The 14,168-nt window shown below is 42.4% G+C and overlaps 1 protein-coding gene across 2 annotated transcripts in view; it reads left to right on the forward strand.

The window, feature by feature from the left end:
* Nucleotides 1–12,632, forward strand: part of ARPC1A (actin related protein 2/3 complex subunit 1A) — a 64,697-nt gene extending 52,065 nt beyond the window's left edge. The window contains exons 8-10 of one of the 2 annotated variants that reach the window (XM_077448763.1): nt 173–366; nt 2,919–3,009; nt 12,254–12,632. In XM_077448763.1, coding sequence (XP_077304889.1) covers nt 173–366; nt 2,919–3,009; nt 12,254–12,292 — 324 coding nt within the window. In that variant the 3' untranslated portion in view covers nt 12,293–12,632. The remainder of the gene's footprint in view (nt 1–172; nt 367–2,918; nt 3,010–12,253) is intronic. The other variant, XM_077448764.1, reaches the window with a different exon arrangement.
* The last annotated feature ends 1,536 nt before the right edge of the window (nt 12,633–14,168 follow it).

Raw genomic sequence — 14,168 nt, forward strand, 5'->3', positions numbered from 1 at the left:
TTAACGTCCCATCTTTTGAGGAACTTTTCTTTTACATTTAGTACGATTCAATTTCCCATATCCTAAAGTTTCTTTTTAAATACCAGTAATGCTTAGAAAATGATATAGAAAAATAACCTGATTATTGCAAGTTGTTTGTAAAAGGTGTGTAATCCTAATTCCCTCCTTTTAGGGGCATGACTGTTGTCCTATGCTCTTCACATTGGATGACCATGGCTCATTGACGTTTGTGTCTAAACTGGACATTCCAAAGCAAAGCACTCATCGTAACATTTCAGCTATGGAACGCTTTAGAAACATGGATAAGAGAGCAACCACTGAGGACCGCAAGACTACATTGGACACTCTGCATCAGAACAGCATCACGTAAGCATAAGCTATGCACTGTTAGGAAATGGAGAATGCTTTCTTTTTTTTTTTTCTTTTGTGTGCAATTATGCCATTTAAACCATACACATTCCCAGTTTAATTGTTGTGCCCTTGAGGCAAGTCTGGCATTGAAGAAGGCTACTGAGCACACGAATGCACTTGTTCAGGCAACACAACTATGTTACAAACAAACCAGTCTAAAGAGAAGCACTTGAATCTAAAAATCGGAGCACCACACCAAGTCCAAAATTGGGTTTTGTTTGAAACCTGTTATACGTGCTACAGTCAATGCTTTTGGGGACAGCACTTTCTCCCCTTAATCAGGGCTTAAAATATACAGTATCCTCTGGTATGGACTCCAGATAATACCCTCTGTTGAAAGCACTCAGCAATGTGTAACACCTGTTATACGTTTAGAACAAAATTATATATTGGGTTCAAACACTGGAGTGGCGCTTCAATTTTCAGACTCAAATGTTACTTCAGTATTCTGAGGTTACTGTTCCAGTTCCTCAGTTCACAAGAGCAGCACACTTAATTACGTAGACGCCCTATTGGGATACCGCCAGTATGTTTCTGTCAACTATATTAAAGAGGAAGTAAACCCTGATGGGTTTTACTTCCTCTTTGTTTCCCTGAAAAGGTAAAGCATAATGGGCTACTATTCATCACATAGTAGCCCAATATGTGTCGCTTACCTGACACAGGAGCCAGCGATGTTGTCGATGTCCCCTCTTCCACGAAGCATCCATCTTCCTTCCGGGTATACTGGCTCCGTCGCTGTGATTGGCCGGAGCCACGATGACGTCACTCCCGCGTGCGTGTGGGAGCCGCTAACGCATGATCAGCGTTGGCAACAGCACGCTCAGTGTGCCTGCGCGCCATAGACAGCGATGCCTGTCTTTTGCAAATATCTCCTAAACTGTGTAGGTTTTGGAGATATTTCTTGTACCTACAGGTAAGCCTTAATCTAGGCTAACCTGTAGGTCAGACTACATTGGTCTGTAAGGGTTGACAACCACTTTAATGGCGCTAATAGATAACATAATCAATGCAGATAATGTAATAGATGCATTTATGCTATAGAATAATTCTCTTCTATTGGGCAACATGCATTTTCCCTAAAAGTGTAGGTCTGGAATAAAACAAAGAAGAATTTTGACATACCTGTAAAATCTTGCAGTACAGTATAGGACACAGGCTTGATCTTCATTGCCTTGTGGTTATAGGCAGGTGCCTTCATGTGATTGGACATTAGCAAAGTTTTGAACACATGCTACCTGGGTTATCTTCTTTGATCTCAAGGTTTGGGCATGAGATCTGAGAGAGATCAATTTGTTTTCTGGGCTTTGTCTAGAATGAGGCCCAAGTACTCCAGGCAAATGGAAGGTTCCATTTGATTACCCATTCAAAAGCCGAAGAATCTGAACAGCATTGAGAATGAAGATAACCAGAAGGGCATATGAGTCCTACAGAAAAAGCTCATCAAGTATCCTGTAACCTGCATGTCCTAAGTTCTTAAGAGGGCAAAAAGAGGTGCAAGTACCTTTGTGAATGTTCTGGGAGCAGAGAATAGACTAAAGGGCAGTTCAACAAATTAAGTATTTCTTTTCTAATGCAAAGTGAAGAAAGCTTGGTTGGCAAATGGCAATGTGCAGATAGGCATCTTGGATGTCTATGGATGCTAGATATTCCCTTGTAGGTTTTGGTACCATGAACAGGTTTTGCATAGAATCCTTTGAATCTGTCCTCCAGAGGTTTTTGAACGACCACTTATTGAAACAAGAGGTGGTTTTGGGCATTCTGCAAATCTGTCTGTCCTTGAACAGATTTGGGTTGATCAAAAAGAAGAAAGCAATGAGGGAGTAGAGTTTTGAACTCTTATTTTGCATCCCCTTGAAACCAACAATTGAATCCTCAGGGCTGGGGTGGCTGTCTTCCAAAGAAAGGCAAAGGGCTTTGTGAAGAGGGCTTTGGGGTAGACTTGACAGACTTTGTGTTTCACATTTTGTGCCAAAGGGAAAGGCTGAATTTTGGCATAACAGTTGAACCCTGCGAAAAGGGTTGAGGTTGCTCTGCATCTAGAGGCAGTAGAACCTTCAGAGAAGTGAGACTTTATGACCCTATACAGTAAATAAAGTATCTTTCTTCCTGTGACATCTTGGAATTTAAAGAAGTCCAGCCAAAGCTCATTTGGCTGGGCTTCTTGTATGGATCACAGGAGTGCAATTTAGTTTTCAAGTCCGCTCTCTGCTGACATCACAGAAATCAGTCCAGGCACCGCATCATCCCGACAGTGGAAGTCTGGATCCGCCAGGTGCCTGGACAGACACCCGTCTCAGCTTTTCAGTAAACCACTGAGAGCCTGAGACAGACGCACCCGCCCCTCCACAGCTCAGTGCTCCAGTTAGCTTGGAGGAGCGGAGAGCTGCTGATTGACAGTCGGCAGCTCTCTGGGGAGCTCTGAGAACCGAGCCATCGGCGTTGTTTAATCGCTAATCTATTTTCATATTGCTATAATTGCTGTCTTGTATTTTCCTGACCTACAGCCAGGTATCTATTTATGAGGGGGACAAATCTGATTGTCGCAAGTTCTGTACTACCGGCATTGATGGTGCAATGACTATCTGGGACTTTAAGGTCAGTTTCTTATTTATGTTAATTTTTGTGTATATATGTTGGCTGTTTTCAACAGTGGGCATCTAGACTACTCCTGTGACATGCTTAGGTTCATTGTTAGAGGTTGTAAAGTCTCCATGTTTTTCACCTTAATTCATTCTATGCATTAAGGTAGAAAACCACCTGTGCTGCAACTGGGTAGAAACCTTTTTTTCCTCCCTGAGCCAGTCTGTTTCAGCGATGTGCACGAGCCCAGCGACTGCAGCCACTATCTCCGTTCTCATTGGGAAAAAAAAAACGATTTCACGAATTAAAAGATTACAATTACAGTTGCGCACAATCATGGAATGGCGCCAAACTTCAGTGCTTAAAAATCTCCATAGGCGATGCTTTACATTTTTTTTACAGGTTACCAGTTTAGAGTTACAGAGGAGGCCTAGTGCTAGAATTGTTGCACATGCTCTTTTTTTTATTTTATTTTATTTTTATTTTTTTACCATATCTGTGAATTCCATTGTTACCAAAGGACCCAAATCAACTTAACGCTCAGAATCCCTCTCGTCCATCTTCACATCATTGTGGCAGTTTCTTTCCTTTTTTATTTTTTCCCCAATACATAGTAGATGAATACAGTTATTTATATTTTCCATGTTGTATCGTATATTGTTATAGTGCATTAATTCTTATTTCTTTTATTCCACTTCATTTCTTCCGTCCCCGATTAACATGCCCCCTCCTCCCATCTACCCTACCCAACACCCTCCCCCGCTAACCCCGTAGACCACCTCCAGATTTTATTTTTTTTCCGTTCTAAACTGTACCAAAACCCGAATGGGACTTGTACGTTTAGCCCTTCAGATATGTACCATTTTATTTTAAATTCTTGCCAACGCTTCCATTTCTGAGTGATATACTTGTTACTCTTCTCCGCCACACTACAGCCCAAGCACTCCATCCTATAAGTCTCTTCGACAGCATCCACCCACTCCCACATTGCGGGTGCCTCTGTCTCCTGCCAGTTTTTAGGGATTAATTTTTTTCGCCGTTTAATAGATGCGGGATTAACGACGCCCTATACTGTTTAACCTTGCCTTGTATACCATGGAATAATACTACCCAGGGATCTGCGACCACCTCAGTTTTAGTTATTTCTTTGACATAAGATAGGATTTTATTCCAATATTTTTTAATTTTCGGGCATCCCCACCACAAATGGGCCATGATACCCGCCTCTTTACAACCATGCCAGCACTCCCCTTTACTATCTGTATGGAATTTGCGACTCCGGTCTGGAGTATAATACCACCTTGCCAGACATTTGTAAACTCATCTCTGCCGTCTTGGAGTCTACAGCCGACCCATGGACCAATTTGAACATTTTACCTAACGTTAAATTATCTTTATGTGAACCTAATTCCCTTTCCCATCTTTCGACGAATGGTGGGACACCCAACCCCCCTCCCACCAGCATCAACTTGTACCATTTTGAAATGATCCCCTTAGGATTTTTTGTTGTACATAACTGTTCCAGAGGTGTTAATTCTCTCCCCCCCCCCCCCCCCCCCCCCCGTTCAAATCGGCTGAGGTAATTTTTTTACGAAGAGGGAGAGTTGGGTGTATCTCCAGTCGTCAATCACCATCATGTCTGTTTTTTGCTGTATTTCGTGTAGTGGTGCTAAATCTCCATCAATGATTCCATCTTTTAACTGTGCTTCTTTCTTTACCCAATTACCTCCTATCTCCTTACACCCTAATAAACAATATTTGTTTTCTTTTAGTGCTATAAGAGGTGAATTATATTTCCTGTTTATTTGCTTATACACCTTATCCCATATCCTAAGTGTATTACGTGTTATATTGTTTCCATCTAGGACCACTGTTCTCTTATGAGGAGGATTCCAAATTTGCTTTCCTAATTGTGCCTTACAACCAACGTGCTCAAGATTTACCCATCTTTTTTCCGTGTTCTCCCTTTTGGTCCCTTCAGTCGTTCTTGACAAGACGACTGCGTTGTAATATAATTGAACGGCTGGCATTGCCAACCCACCCCTTATTTTCGGTTGTCGCATGCTGGCTAGTGCTACTCTGGGTTTTTTATTCTTCCATATAAATTTCATTGATACCGATTTCAATTTCGCGAGATAGACCTGTGGTAGTGCTATCGGCATCATCTGAAATCTATATAGAATTTTCGGAAATATTATCTTTACTGTATTTATGCGTCCTAGCCATGATAATGGTCTATTTCCGCATCTTTTACATTCCTCTTGAATTTCATGTAGTAGTGGTATAAAGTTGATTCAATACAATTTCTTCTCGGAATTGGTCAATTTGATGCCCAGATACTTGAGTTCTTTCTGCCATGGGAACTTCCATTTCCTCTGAAGCATTTGCTCCTCCGTTTTGCTAATACTAATATTTAATATCTCAGATTTAAGCCGATTTATTTTGAAATTTGAGAGGTTGCTGTACTGTTTTAGCATCTTTACTAAGTTGAGCATACTGTTCTTTGGGTTAATAATGTAAAATAGTATATCATCCGCAAATGCTGCGAGTTTGTGTTCATCCGTCCCGATTTTTACCCCTAATATGTCTGGGTTTTCTCGGATAGAAGCGAGGAGGGGTTCCAATGACGATACGAAAAGGAGGGGCGACAACTGACACCCCTGCCTTGTTCCCCTTTTCATTTCGAAATAGGGCGATTCCAACCCATTAACTTTTACCCGTGCCCCTGGATGATAAAGAATTTTCATCTTCTGTAACATTTTCGGGCCTATTCCCATGCTATCGTCTGAAACATGAACCCCCAGTCTACTCTGTCGAAAGCCTTCTCGGCATCTGTAGACTGGGGGCCCCCCCTCCCTCGCATCCTTTGAACTAAGAAGAGTGTTCTCAACCCATTATCTCTTCCTTCCCTCCCTGGTAGAAACCCCACCTGGTCTGGATGAATTAAAGTGGTCATCAGACCCCTCATTCGCCCGGCCAGGACCTTTGCATAAAGTTTCGTATCCACGTTAAGCAGGGAGATCAGCCTAAAACTATAACATTGTGTTGGATCTTTCTTCTCCTTCTGGATTAGGGTAGTTGTAGCCGATAAGCTTCCCTGCTTATTTTATACTCCTCCCCCAACCCATTCATGTATCGACATATTTTTTGGGATCAGGCTCTCTTTAAATCTTTTATAATAGAACATTGTAAACCCATCTGGACCGGGAGATTGTCCCGGAGCTGATGCAAGCAGTGCCCGATTAATTTCCTCTTCAGTTATTGGCCTCTCAAGGGTCTCCCTATCTTAAATACTTATTTTAGGAAGTTAGCTTTTTTTAGAAACGTGTGGATGTTCTTTTCTCTGGATTTGTCCTGTATCCCTGGGGGTCTATCCGCGTAAATCCCCTCAAAATATTTCCTAAATGTCTCCGCTATTTCTTTTGTTGTATTAACCATAGATCCTTGCTTATTTAATATTTTACCAATAAAAATTTTTTTTTGTTTTTTGCGGAGCATCTTGGTTAGGAACTTGCTCGGCTTATCTCCCCAGAGATATCGTTCCCGGGCCAGACCATTAAAAGCCCTATTGTTCTCTTGTTCCAACAGGCCCTTCAGTTTTTCCCTCTTCACAAATTTTTTATATAACACCTCATTTTGATTCTGCCCTTTTTTATGTTCTTGTTCTAATGTATAGATCTCCTCCATTACTGCTTTAATGTTCTCGGCCCGCATTTTTTTTTCTTCTTTCCCCTAAGGCGATCAAAATTCCCCTGATATAAGCTTTATGTGCATCCCATAATGTATGACCTGCTATCTCAGTCGTTTCGTTTATTGCAAAATACTGGTCAATTTCTCTACCTATTTTGGCCTTGCCTTCCTCGTCTCGTATCAAGTCTTCATTGATCCGCCATGACACAGGTCTGCCCCTGCTCCCGGGGATATTTAATTTCATTTTCACTGGGGCATGGTCCGAAAGGGTAATAACCCCTATGTCAGCTTCCACCACACAATCTAATATGCCATGATCAATAAATATATAATCGATACGGGAGTATGAATCGTGAACTTGGGAGTAGAACGAGTAGTCTAGGGCCTTTGGATTCATGATCCTCCAACCATCCACCAATTGGCTGGTGTATAATTTTTTCTCAAACTTTTTTAGCTGTTCATTTCTGACCCTCTGAGTCCTAGACGTACTGTCCACACCCGGGTTAAAGCAAAAATGTATGTCTCCCATCATAATCACGTATCTATTTTTAAACTCCATCAAGATCCTTAATATTTCATTTAGATAACCAGTGGGATTACTGTTGGGAGCGTAAATATTTGCTATTATACAATCCATCTCCTCTAGTTTGCCTTTTAGAAACAGATATCTCCCTTCTGGATCACTCATTCTATCTACTAGTTGGAACCTGGTTTTCCCCGAGAAACCTATTGCTACCCCCCTACTTCTTGTAGATATCGTATCGCTATAATACCAGGTCGGAAAATGCCTGGAATATAGTCTAGTGTTTGATGCCAGGGAGATATGTGTTTCATGCAGGGCAACAACATCTGCGTCGTATCTTTTTAACTCCACAAGGATCTTGTGCCTCTTTGTTGGCGTATTCAGTCCTTTTACATTGTATGTGATAAAAATGGTTCCTACCATTTAGGCTTTTTTGCGCCCCATTTGGCTAACGCGGGTTCCTCCCATATCCAGGTGTTTCCCTAAATTACTAACGTGGTCTACAATTAGTCCCTTTATCCCCCCCCCCCCCTCAAACCCACTGCCCCCTCCCTGTGGTCCAATCTTGACCCTTGATTGGGCGATGATTTTATACTCCGATACCATCCTCCCAATCTACTTGTTTCAGGGCCCTGGGCAACTTCACCAGTGCCTCTACTCATTCCTCCCCGAAGGGGGGTGAGAAGGCACTTATCCTGTCTCCCCTGTATCTCCAGTTTCCCCCCGGCCGTCATCACCCCCCCCCCTCTCCCACCAAACACCCCCCGCCTAAACCCGCTATCTACTGACTATATTATTCTCCTTCTTCGTTAATCCAGCCCGGAAGATCCGGTATACGCAAGTCGAGTTTATTGCAAAAGTCTGATAGGTCTTCCTGGAATCTCAGCCTAGCCGTTCTGCCGTCTTTGACCCCCAGTAGACATGCCGGGAACCCCCAATTGTATTTTACATTCTGGCCTTTCATCTCCGTCAACAAAGGTTGCAGTAATCCCCTCCTAGCTAACGTCTCAGCCGATATATCGGAGAAGATTTGCACCTCTACTCCCTGTAGAGGGTTTCTCCCCCTTAACATTTTCCATAGCGCTGCTTTTTCCCCGAAGTAGGTGAATCTCACAATTATGTCCCATGGTCTTTCTGTACCTGGGGGTCTTGCTTTACCTATTCTATGTATCCTGTCAATTCTTGGGGCTTCTTCCATCTTACCACTCCAGCAATGAGAGAATATGGTTTCAAAATTTTTTCTTGGATCTTCGCCTTTTGCCTCCGGTACCGATCGGATCCTTATATTTTTTCTTCTGTTCCGGTTCTCCTGGTCTTCTAGTTTATATATAATTTCCCTCTGCATTCGCTGGGTTGCTTTTAATTGCTCCTTGACTTTACTTAAATGCTCGGGCCTGTTGGTCCATGCGATACTCAGTGGCCTCTACTCTCACTAATAGGCCACCCAAATCGTCCCGTACCCCCTTAATATCAGCTTTAATCGCATTTTCCAATCTCTGCAGCATCGCTAGCATTTCCCCTTTTGTGGGGGGGGGGGGAGGTCCTCCAACCTTGATTCGTCTAATTTACTGCTTTCCATCTCACTGTTGTTAAGTCGGCACTAGATTGGTGGGCCATCCCCTCTTTGTATCTTTCCGAGCCTTTTTTCTTTTCCAGTGCCGGTTGCTGTTTCTTCCCTGCTCCAAGATTTTTGGGGCTTACTCCTTGTGTCATATATTGTTGGATCGTGGTGTCTGTTACTTTCTCCTTCTGAGTTTTTGGGGCCCCGCTTTTAGTGGTTTTATTTGTTGATTTACTCATGATGTTCTCCCCAAATCGCTTTTTGTGTCTCCCCAGCTTTTTATTTTTAATTTTTTCTCAGAATTATAACACAAACCCGCCCAAGCTCTCGGTCTCTGAGACTCTTCACCCCAAATAAACAATCCCCAGCCCCAGGACTAGTAAATAATTATTTCAGCCTATACTCCTAGATAGATGTATCTGTTACAAATCAGACCAGCTGCTCTCTGTTCTTCTCGTTTCGCATTAGGGAAGAGTTTCATATTTCTATGAGTATCTTTCTATCCTATAATGCGACTTTATTCCAGTAATGGCTGTCTAAGTCGGGACTATATCAAATTCGAATAAGAGAACTCCTACACCAGGATGTTTTCATTATTCCGGTACAATGTAACCTTATAGAAATTTCACTTGATATTACACACATGCAGCCCCTAGGAGATCCGGAGCAAGTATTTTATATAGATAGAGATTATATATATATATATATATATATATATATATATATATATATATATATATATGCTCTTATACCACCCCCCTTTATGAACTTCACAAGCATCAACTTTTAGAATATTCACCAAAATCTGGCTGAGTTCGCCCCTATATTAACCTCCTACAGAAAGGTGCTTTCTTCTGTGATATTAACCAGACATGATAGTTAAATGCTCCACGTTCTTTGCATGAAGGTTACCCTACAGACAAGGAATAAAACAGTTTCCCTCCCGCATAACCAGTAAGCACATTAGATGGTGACAGCACTACACCATTCCTGTGATTACTACTTGATTTGCGTTTGCTAGGTAAGTTTTTCCAACAAGATTTGGTCCTAGAAACCTTTCTGTGAAATTCCACCAATATGTTACACTCACGGTCTTATTTAGCTCCGATGTATATTATGGAAATGTTTCCAGTAGCGCCTACTATTATCAATTTTTCAAACAGTGTTCTCCTAGGACGTTCACCCAGCTGATTGAATTCCTGTGGTGCCCTTCTACCAGGAGTGCCCCCCCCTTCCAAAACCTCTGTCGGATCAAAAAATAAATATTTTTTCTTGGCACAACCAACGCTTTGAGGGAATTCAAACTGTTTCAGTCATTATGTTTATCCAAAAAGACAGCCTATGCAGCGTAACCTCTTAAAGTTAGATGTGTTTTCTCAGTATTACCTGCTAGATTCATCTGAAGTGTTACATTTAATCTTAATATTGAATGAATGAAATACTTATATAGCGCACAATGCGAACTGAATCGCCTCTAGGATCATTATATTTCAGTCAGGATACATCTCTTCCTGTTAAGAGTACTCTCCAGCCACCAGTATTATGTGTAGACACTACTTTCCTACTAAGAGGTTACTGTATACATAAATGAAATAGTCCCAGTACACCAATCAGAATAGTATGGCTCAGGCACATTTAGCAATTAGTTTGTAACCCTCCTTTAACGTATTCTCTCATATTCGGCAGCTTCATGCGGTCTTGCTGGAAGTCCCGTCTGTCTCTTCACTGCTGAAGGAGGGGGGGGGACGCGGCTGGCCAAGGATCCGCTCAGTCCTTCACTCCCCTACGAGCGGCGGGTGATACAGGGGTACGCAGGTCCGCGTATCATCGTGCTGCAGCACAGGGGAGACTCGCGTCTACTCTGGTCGGCGCCTCCTGCTTCTCCCAGCCACACCGAAAGGGTCTGGTATGCTCTTAAGGGGGAACCAATGTTGTGGTTTTTTTTGGCGTGGAGTTCCCCTTCAAGATCATCAGAGCACAAGTCGCATGCCAAAGTAGGATCAGCCAAGACTGCAATCCAACTTTGATCCGACTTCAGTGATGTTCAATGGGCTGAAGTAGGATCAAAGTCTGATCAAAGTAGTGAATGGGGATTTTACCGCCAATGCCTGCACCGCCCCAGTTTGAAAGGGGCCTTAGAGCACTATATAATATTACTCCATATATTACATAGTTACATAGTAGGTAAGGTTGAATAAAGACAATAGACCATCCAGTTCAACATGTGTAGGTCTTTGTAATTATTTCCCATATCCCTGTATCTTGCATTCTTTAAGATGCAAGTCCAAGAGTCTCTTAAAAAAATATCCATACTCCCTGCTGACACCACCACTTGTGGAAGAGTTCCACATCCTTATTGCCCTGACAGTGAAAAACCCCCTGCGCAGTTTAAGGTCAAACCGCTTCTCCAATCTCGTGTGGCCCGTGTCCTCTTACACTCCTTGAGACTGAATCGTTTTTTTCCTATGCTAGAATCACCATTGAAATATTTGCAAATTTTGATCATATCTCGTTTCTCCAGCGAGAATTTTAGTGCTTGCAGGCATTCCTCGTAATTGAGGTTTTCCAGTCCCCTTATTTTGATGCCTTTCTTTGGATTCTCTCCAGTTCCAGCACATCCCTTCTGATGACTGGTGACCAGAACTGGACAGAGTACTCCAGGTGTGGTCGAACCAGAGTTTTATAAAGTTGTAGAATTATAGTTTTATCTCTGGAGTATATCCCCTTTTTATTGCATGCTATTTCGTCTGAAGAGTTTGGTAGCTACAGCTTGGCATTGCATGCATTGCTCAGTCTGGCATCACCTCCCTTTGGACGCATCCCTGTAACTAATTTTTTACCCAATAAAAACCTTTTTGATCTATGCCAACAGACCTTAGCTTGTGGTTTAAGCATTTATGGGGACTGTATCGAATGCCTATGCTAAATCCATAGGCCTTCTAGATGGCAGCTCACATCTTCATAGAATGTTAACAGATTGGTCTGGCAAGAACGACCCTTTGTAAACCCATTCTGATAACTACTACTGATATATTGTTTTTCTTCAGTAAATTTGTGGCTATAGTCCCTTATCCCCTCCAATAATTTACCTACTATTGATGCTAGGCTGACTTGACTGTAGTTTCCAAGGATTTGTCTCTGTCCTTTTTTGAATATTGGCTTTTCTCCAATCAGTTGGTACAATTCTTGTCAGTATGCTGTCCACAAAGATTAGGAACAATGGTCTGGCTATAACCTGGATTCTCGGAGGAATCTCGGGTGTAAGCCATCTGGTCCTGGTGATTTATTTGTATTAAGTTTATTAATGATAAACATTGATAATAATGAGCTGAAAAGATGCTATAAATTCTGTGTTTGAGAAGAGGTGTTGAGGTTTTATAGCGGGAGTCTAACTACTATCAGATGGAAAAACCCTTTAACTTTGTCTCAGTATTTGTAATGACATTCTTCCTAATTGCTAAACATTTGTATTTTTAATCTTTCAGACTCTGGAATCTTACATTCAAGGCCTGCGCATTATGTAAATGAAGAGCAACTGCACAAGCAAGACAAATAAGCAAAGCTGCAAAACTCTTAAAATGTTCTGTGACTTTTTGCTGACCTGTTGTACGCTTGAAATAAAATTAAAGAAGGTTATTAAGTACAGCGTATAATAAGATCCAGTTCCAAAAATATATATATTTTTTTTGTTTAAGCACAATGCATCAATACAAACGAGTCACAGTTTTTTTGTTTTGCAATTATATTCCTTAACAAGCATTGTGTGGGACCAGATATACGTGAATAAAAGCATCAGTCATTTTGTGAATTATCTTCTAGTAAATAAAAAAAATAAAATGTGGAAAATTTTGGCTTTTAAAATGACTTGCCTTGTTCTAATCCTTTTATTTTTATTTTTTTTATGGAGTGGTTTTACAATATTTAGTGTTGAAAATATGTTTATTAACGTTTTCATATAAAAGACAGTGGACAACATAATCCATGGACGGTTACAGGCCAATAGTGATGGACGAACTTCTGACGGGATGTTTCGTGAACGCAATCCGCGAATGTGGCCGAAAGTTTGCGAACCGCAAGGTTCGCGGCGGACCCCTTTCACTTTAATGGCAGGCGAACCTTAAAAACCTCCAGGTCATATTTTCAGCCACAAAATACTTACTAGCTGTGCACTCATAGTCCCACAACATGGACACTGACATACAAGAAGTATTAAGTGAATCTGGGATCGACAACGACGAGCATTCTTTTTTTTTTTTTTTTTTAATCTGTGAAATTTTGACAATTCAGGAGCGCATTAAGGTCATGGAGGAGAGGCAAGGTCAAGCCAGGTTATGAAGGGGGTGCAGGAGATGATCAGTGCCACAGTCAGGGCAGTCCTGTGCTTGAGCCTCTGCCCTGCCCTTACCCCCACCTATGCAGGGCTCCACTGCGGTGGTCCGGAGGTGCCAGTCCAGTGCTGATCCTCTGCCATGGTGCTGGTACTACCTGCTGATTGGCTTCTCCGTTGCTCTCTCTCTCCCTCACTGTCTGACACCAGCACTGAGAGAACACTGACACCATCACCGCGATAGACTGAGTACTGACACCACACCAGCACCGTGATAGAGAGCACTGACACCACACCAGCACCGAGATAGAGAGCACTGATACCAGCAACTCGCTGTGGGATCCAAAAATATGACACCGCTCAACCTCTTCAAACAGGAGGGTACAGTGTGCTTTGTTTTTTGTACAAGTGAGCCAAAGGTAGAAAAAAAGGTCTGTGTGCTAGATTATATAAATCGTTTATAGAGTTATGCATATACATGGTCTACTGGTCACGTGTTGAATTCCTCCGCGAGCTATGCCTCATTCATTTTTATAAATGTGAGGTAGTCAACACTGTCGTGTGCTAGGCGAGTGCGCTTATCGGTCACGATCCCCCCCCTGCTGCACTGAACGTCCTTTTGGACAGGACACTGAACGAGGGGCAAGCCAACAGTTGCATTGAAAATTGTGCAAGCCCTGGCCAGAGGTCAAGCCTGCCCACCCAGTAGTCCAGGGTTTCATCACTTCTCAGAGCGTCCACATCGGCTATTAACCCGATGTAGTCAGACACCTGCCGGTCTAAGCATCCCCTGATGCTGGATCCGGATGACACCTGTCGATGGGTCGGCTGAAAGAATGATCTCGTATCAGAAGTCGCCAACACATCTTCAAACCGCCCTCTTGCAGGCGCTGTTGGATTGGTACCCGCAACTCTTTCTCTGGGAGTGGGAATTCCTCTGCCAGCACACTCAAAAGCAGAATGCTGCATTTCTCTAAGCAAGGCCTGGAAGTGCTTCATTCTGACAGCCCTCTGTGATGGTGGTAACATTTCTGCCATTTTGTTTGTACCGGAGGTCTAAGTACGTTGCCACC

Source organism: Lithobates pipiens, unplaced genomic scaffold (assembly GCF_037356315.1).
Source record: "Lithobates pipiens isolate NorthernLeopardFrog02 unplaced genomic scaffold, aLitPip1_a1.2 Scaffold_22, whole genome shotgun sequence".
In the NCBI taxonomy this organism is placed as follows: Eukaryota; Metazoa; Chordata; class Amphibia; order Anura; family Ranidae; genus Lithobates; species Lithobates pipiens.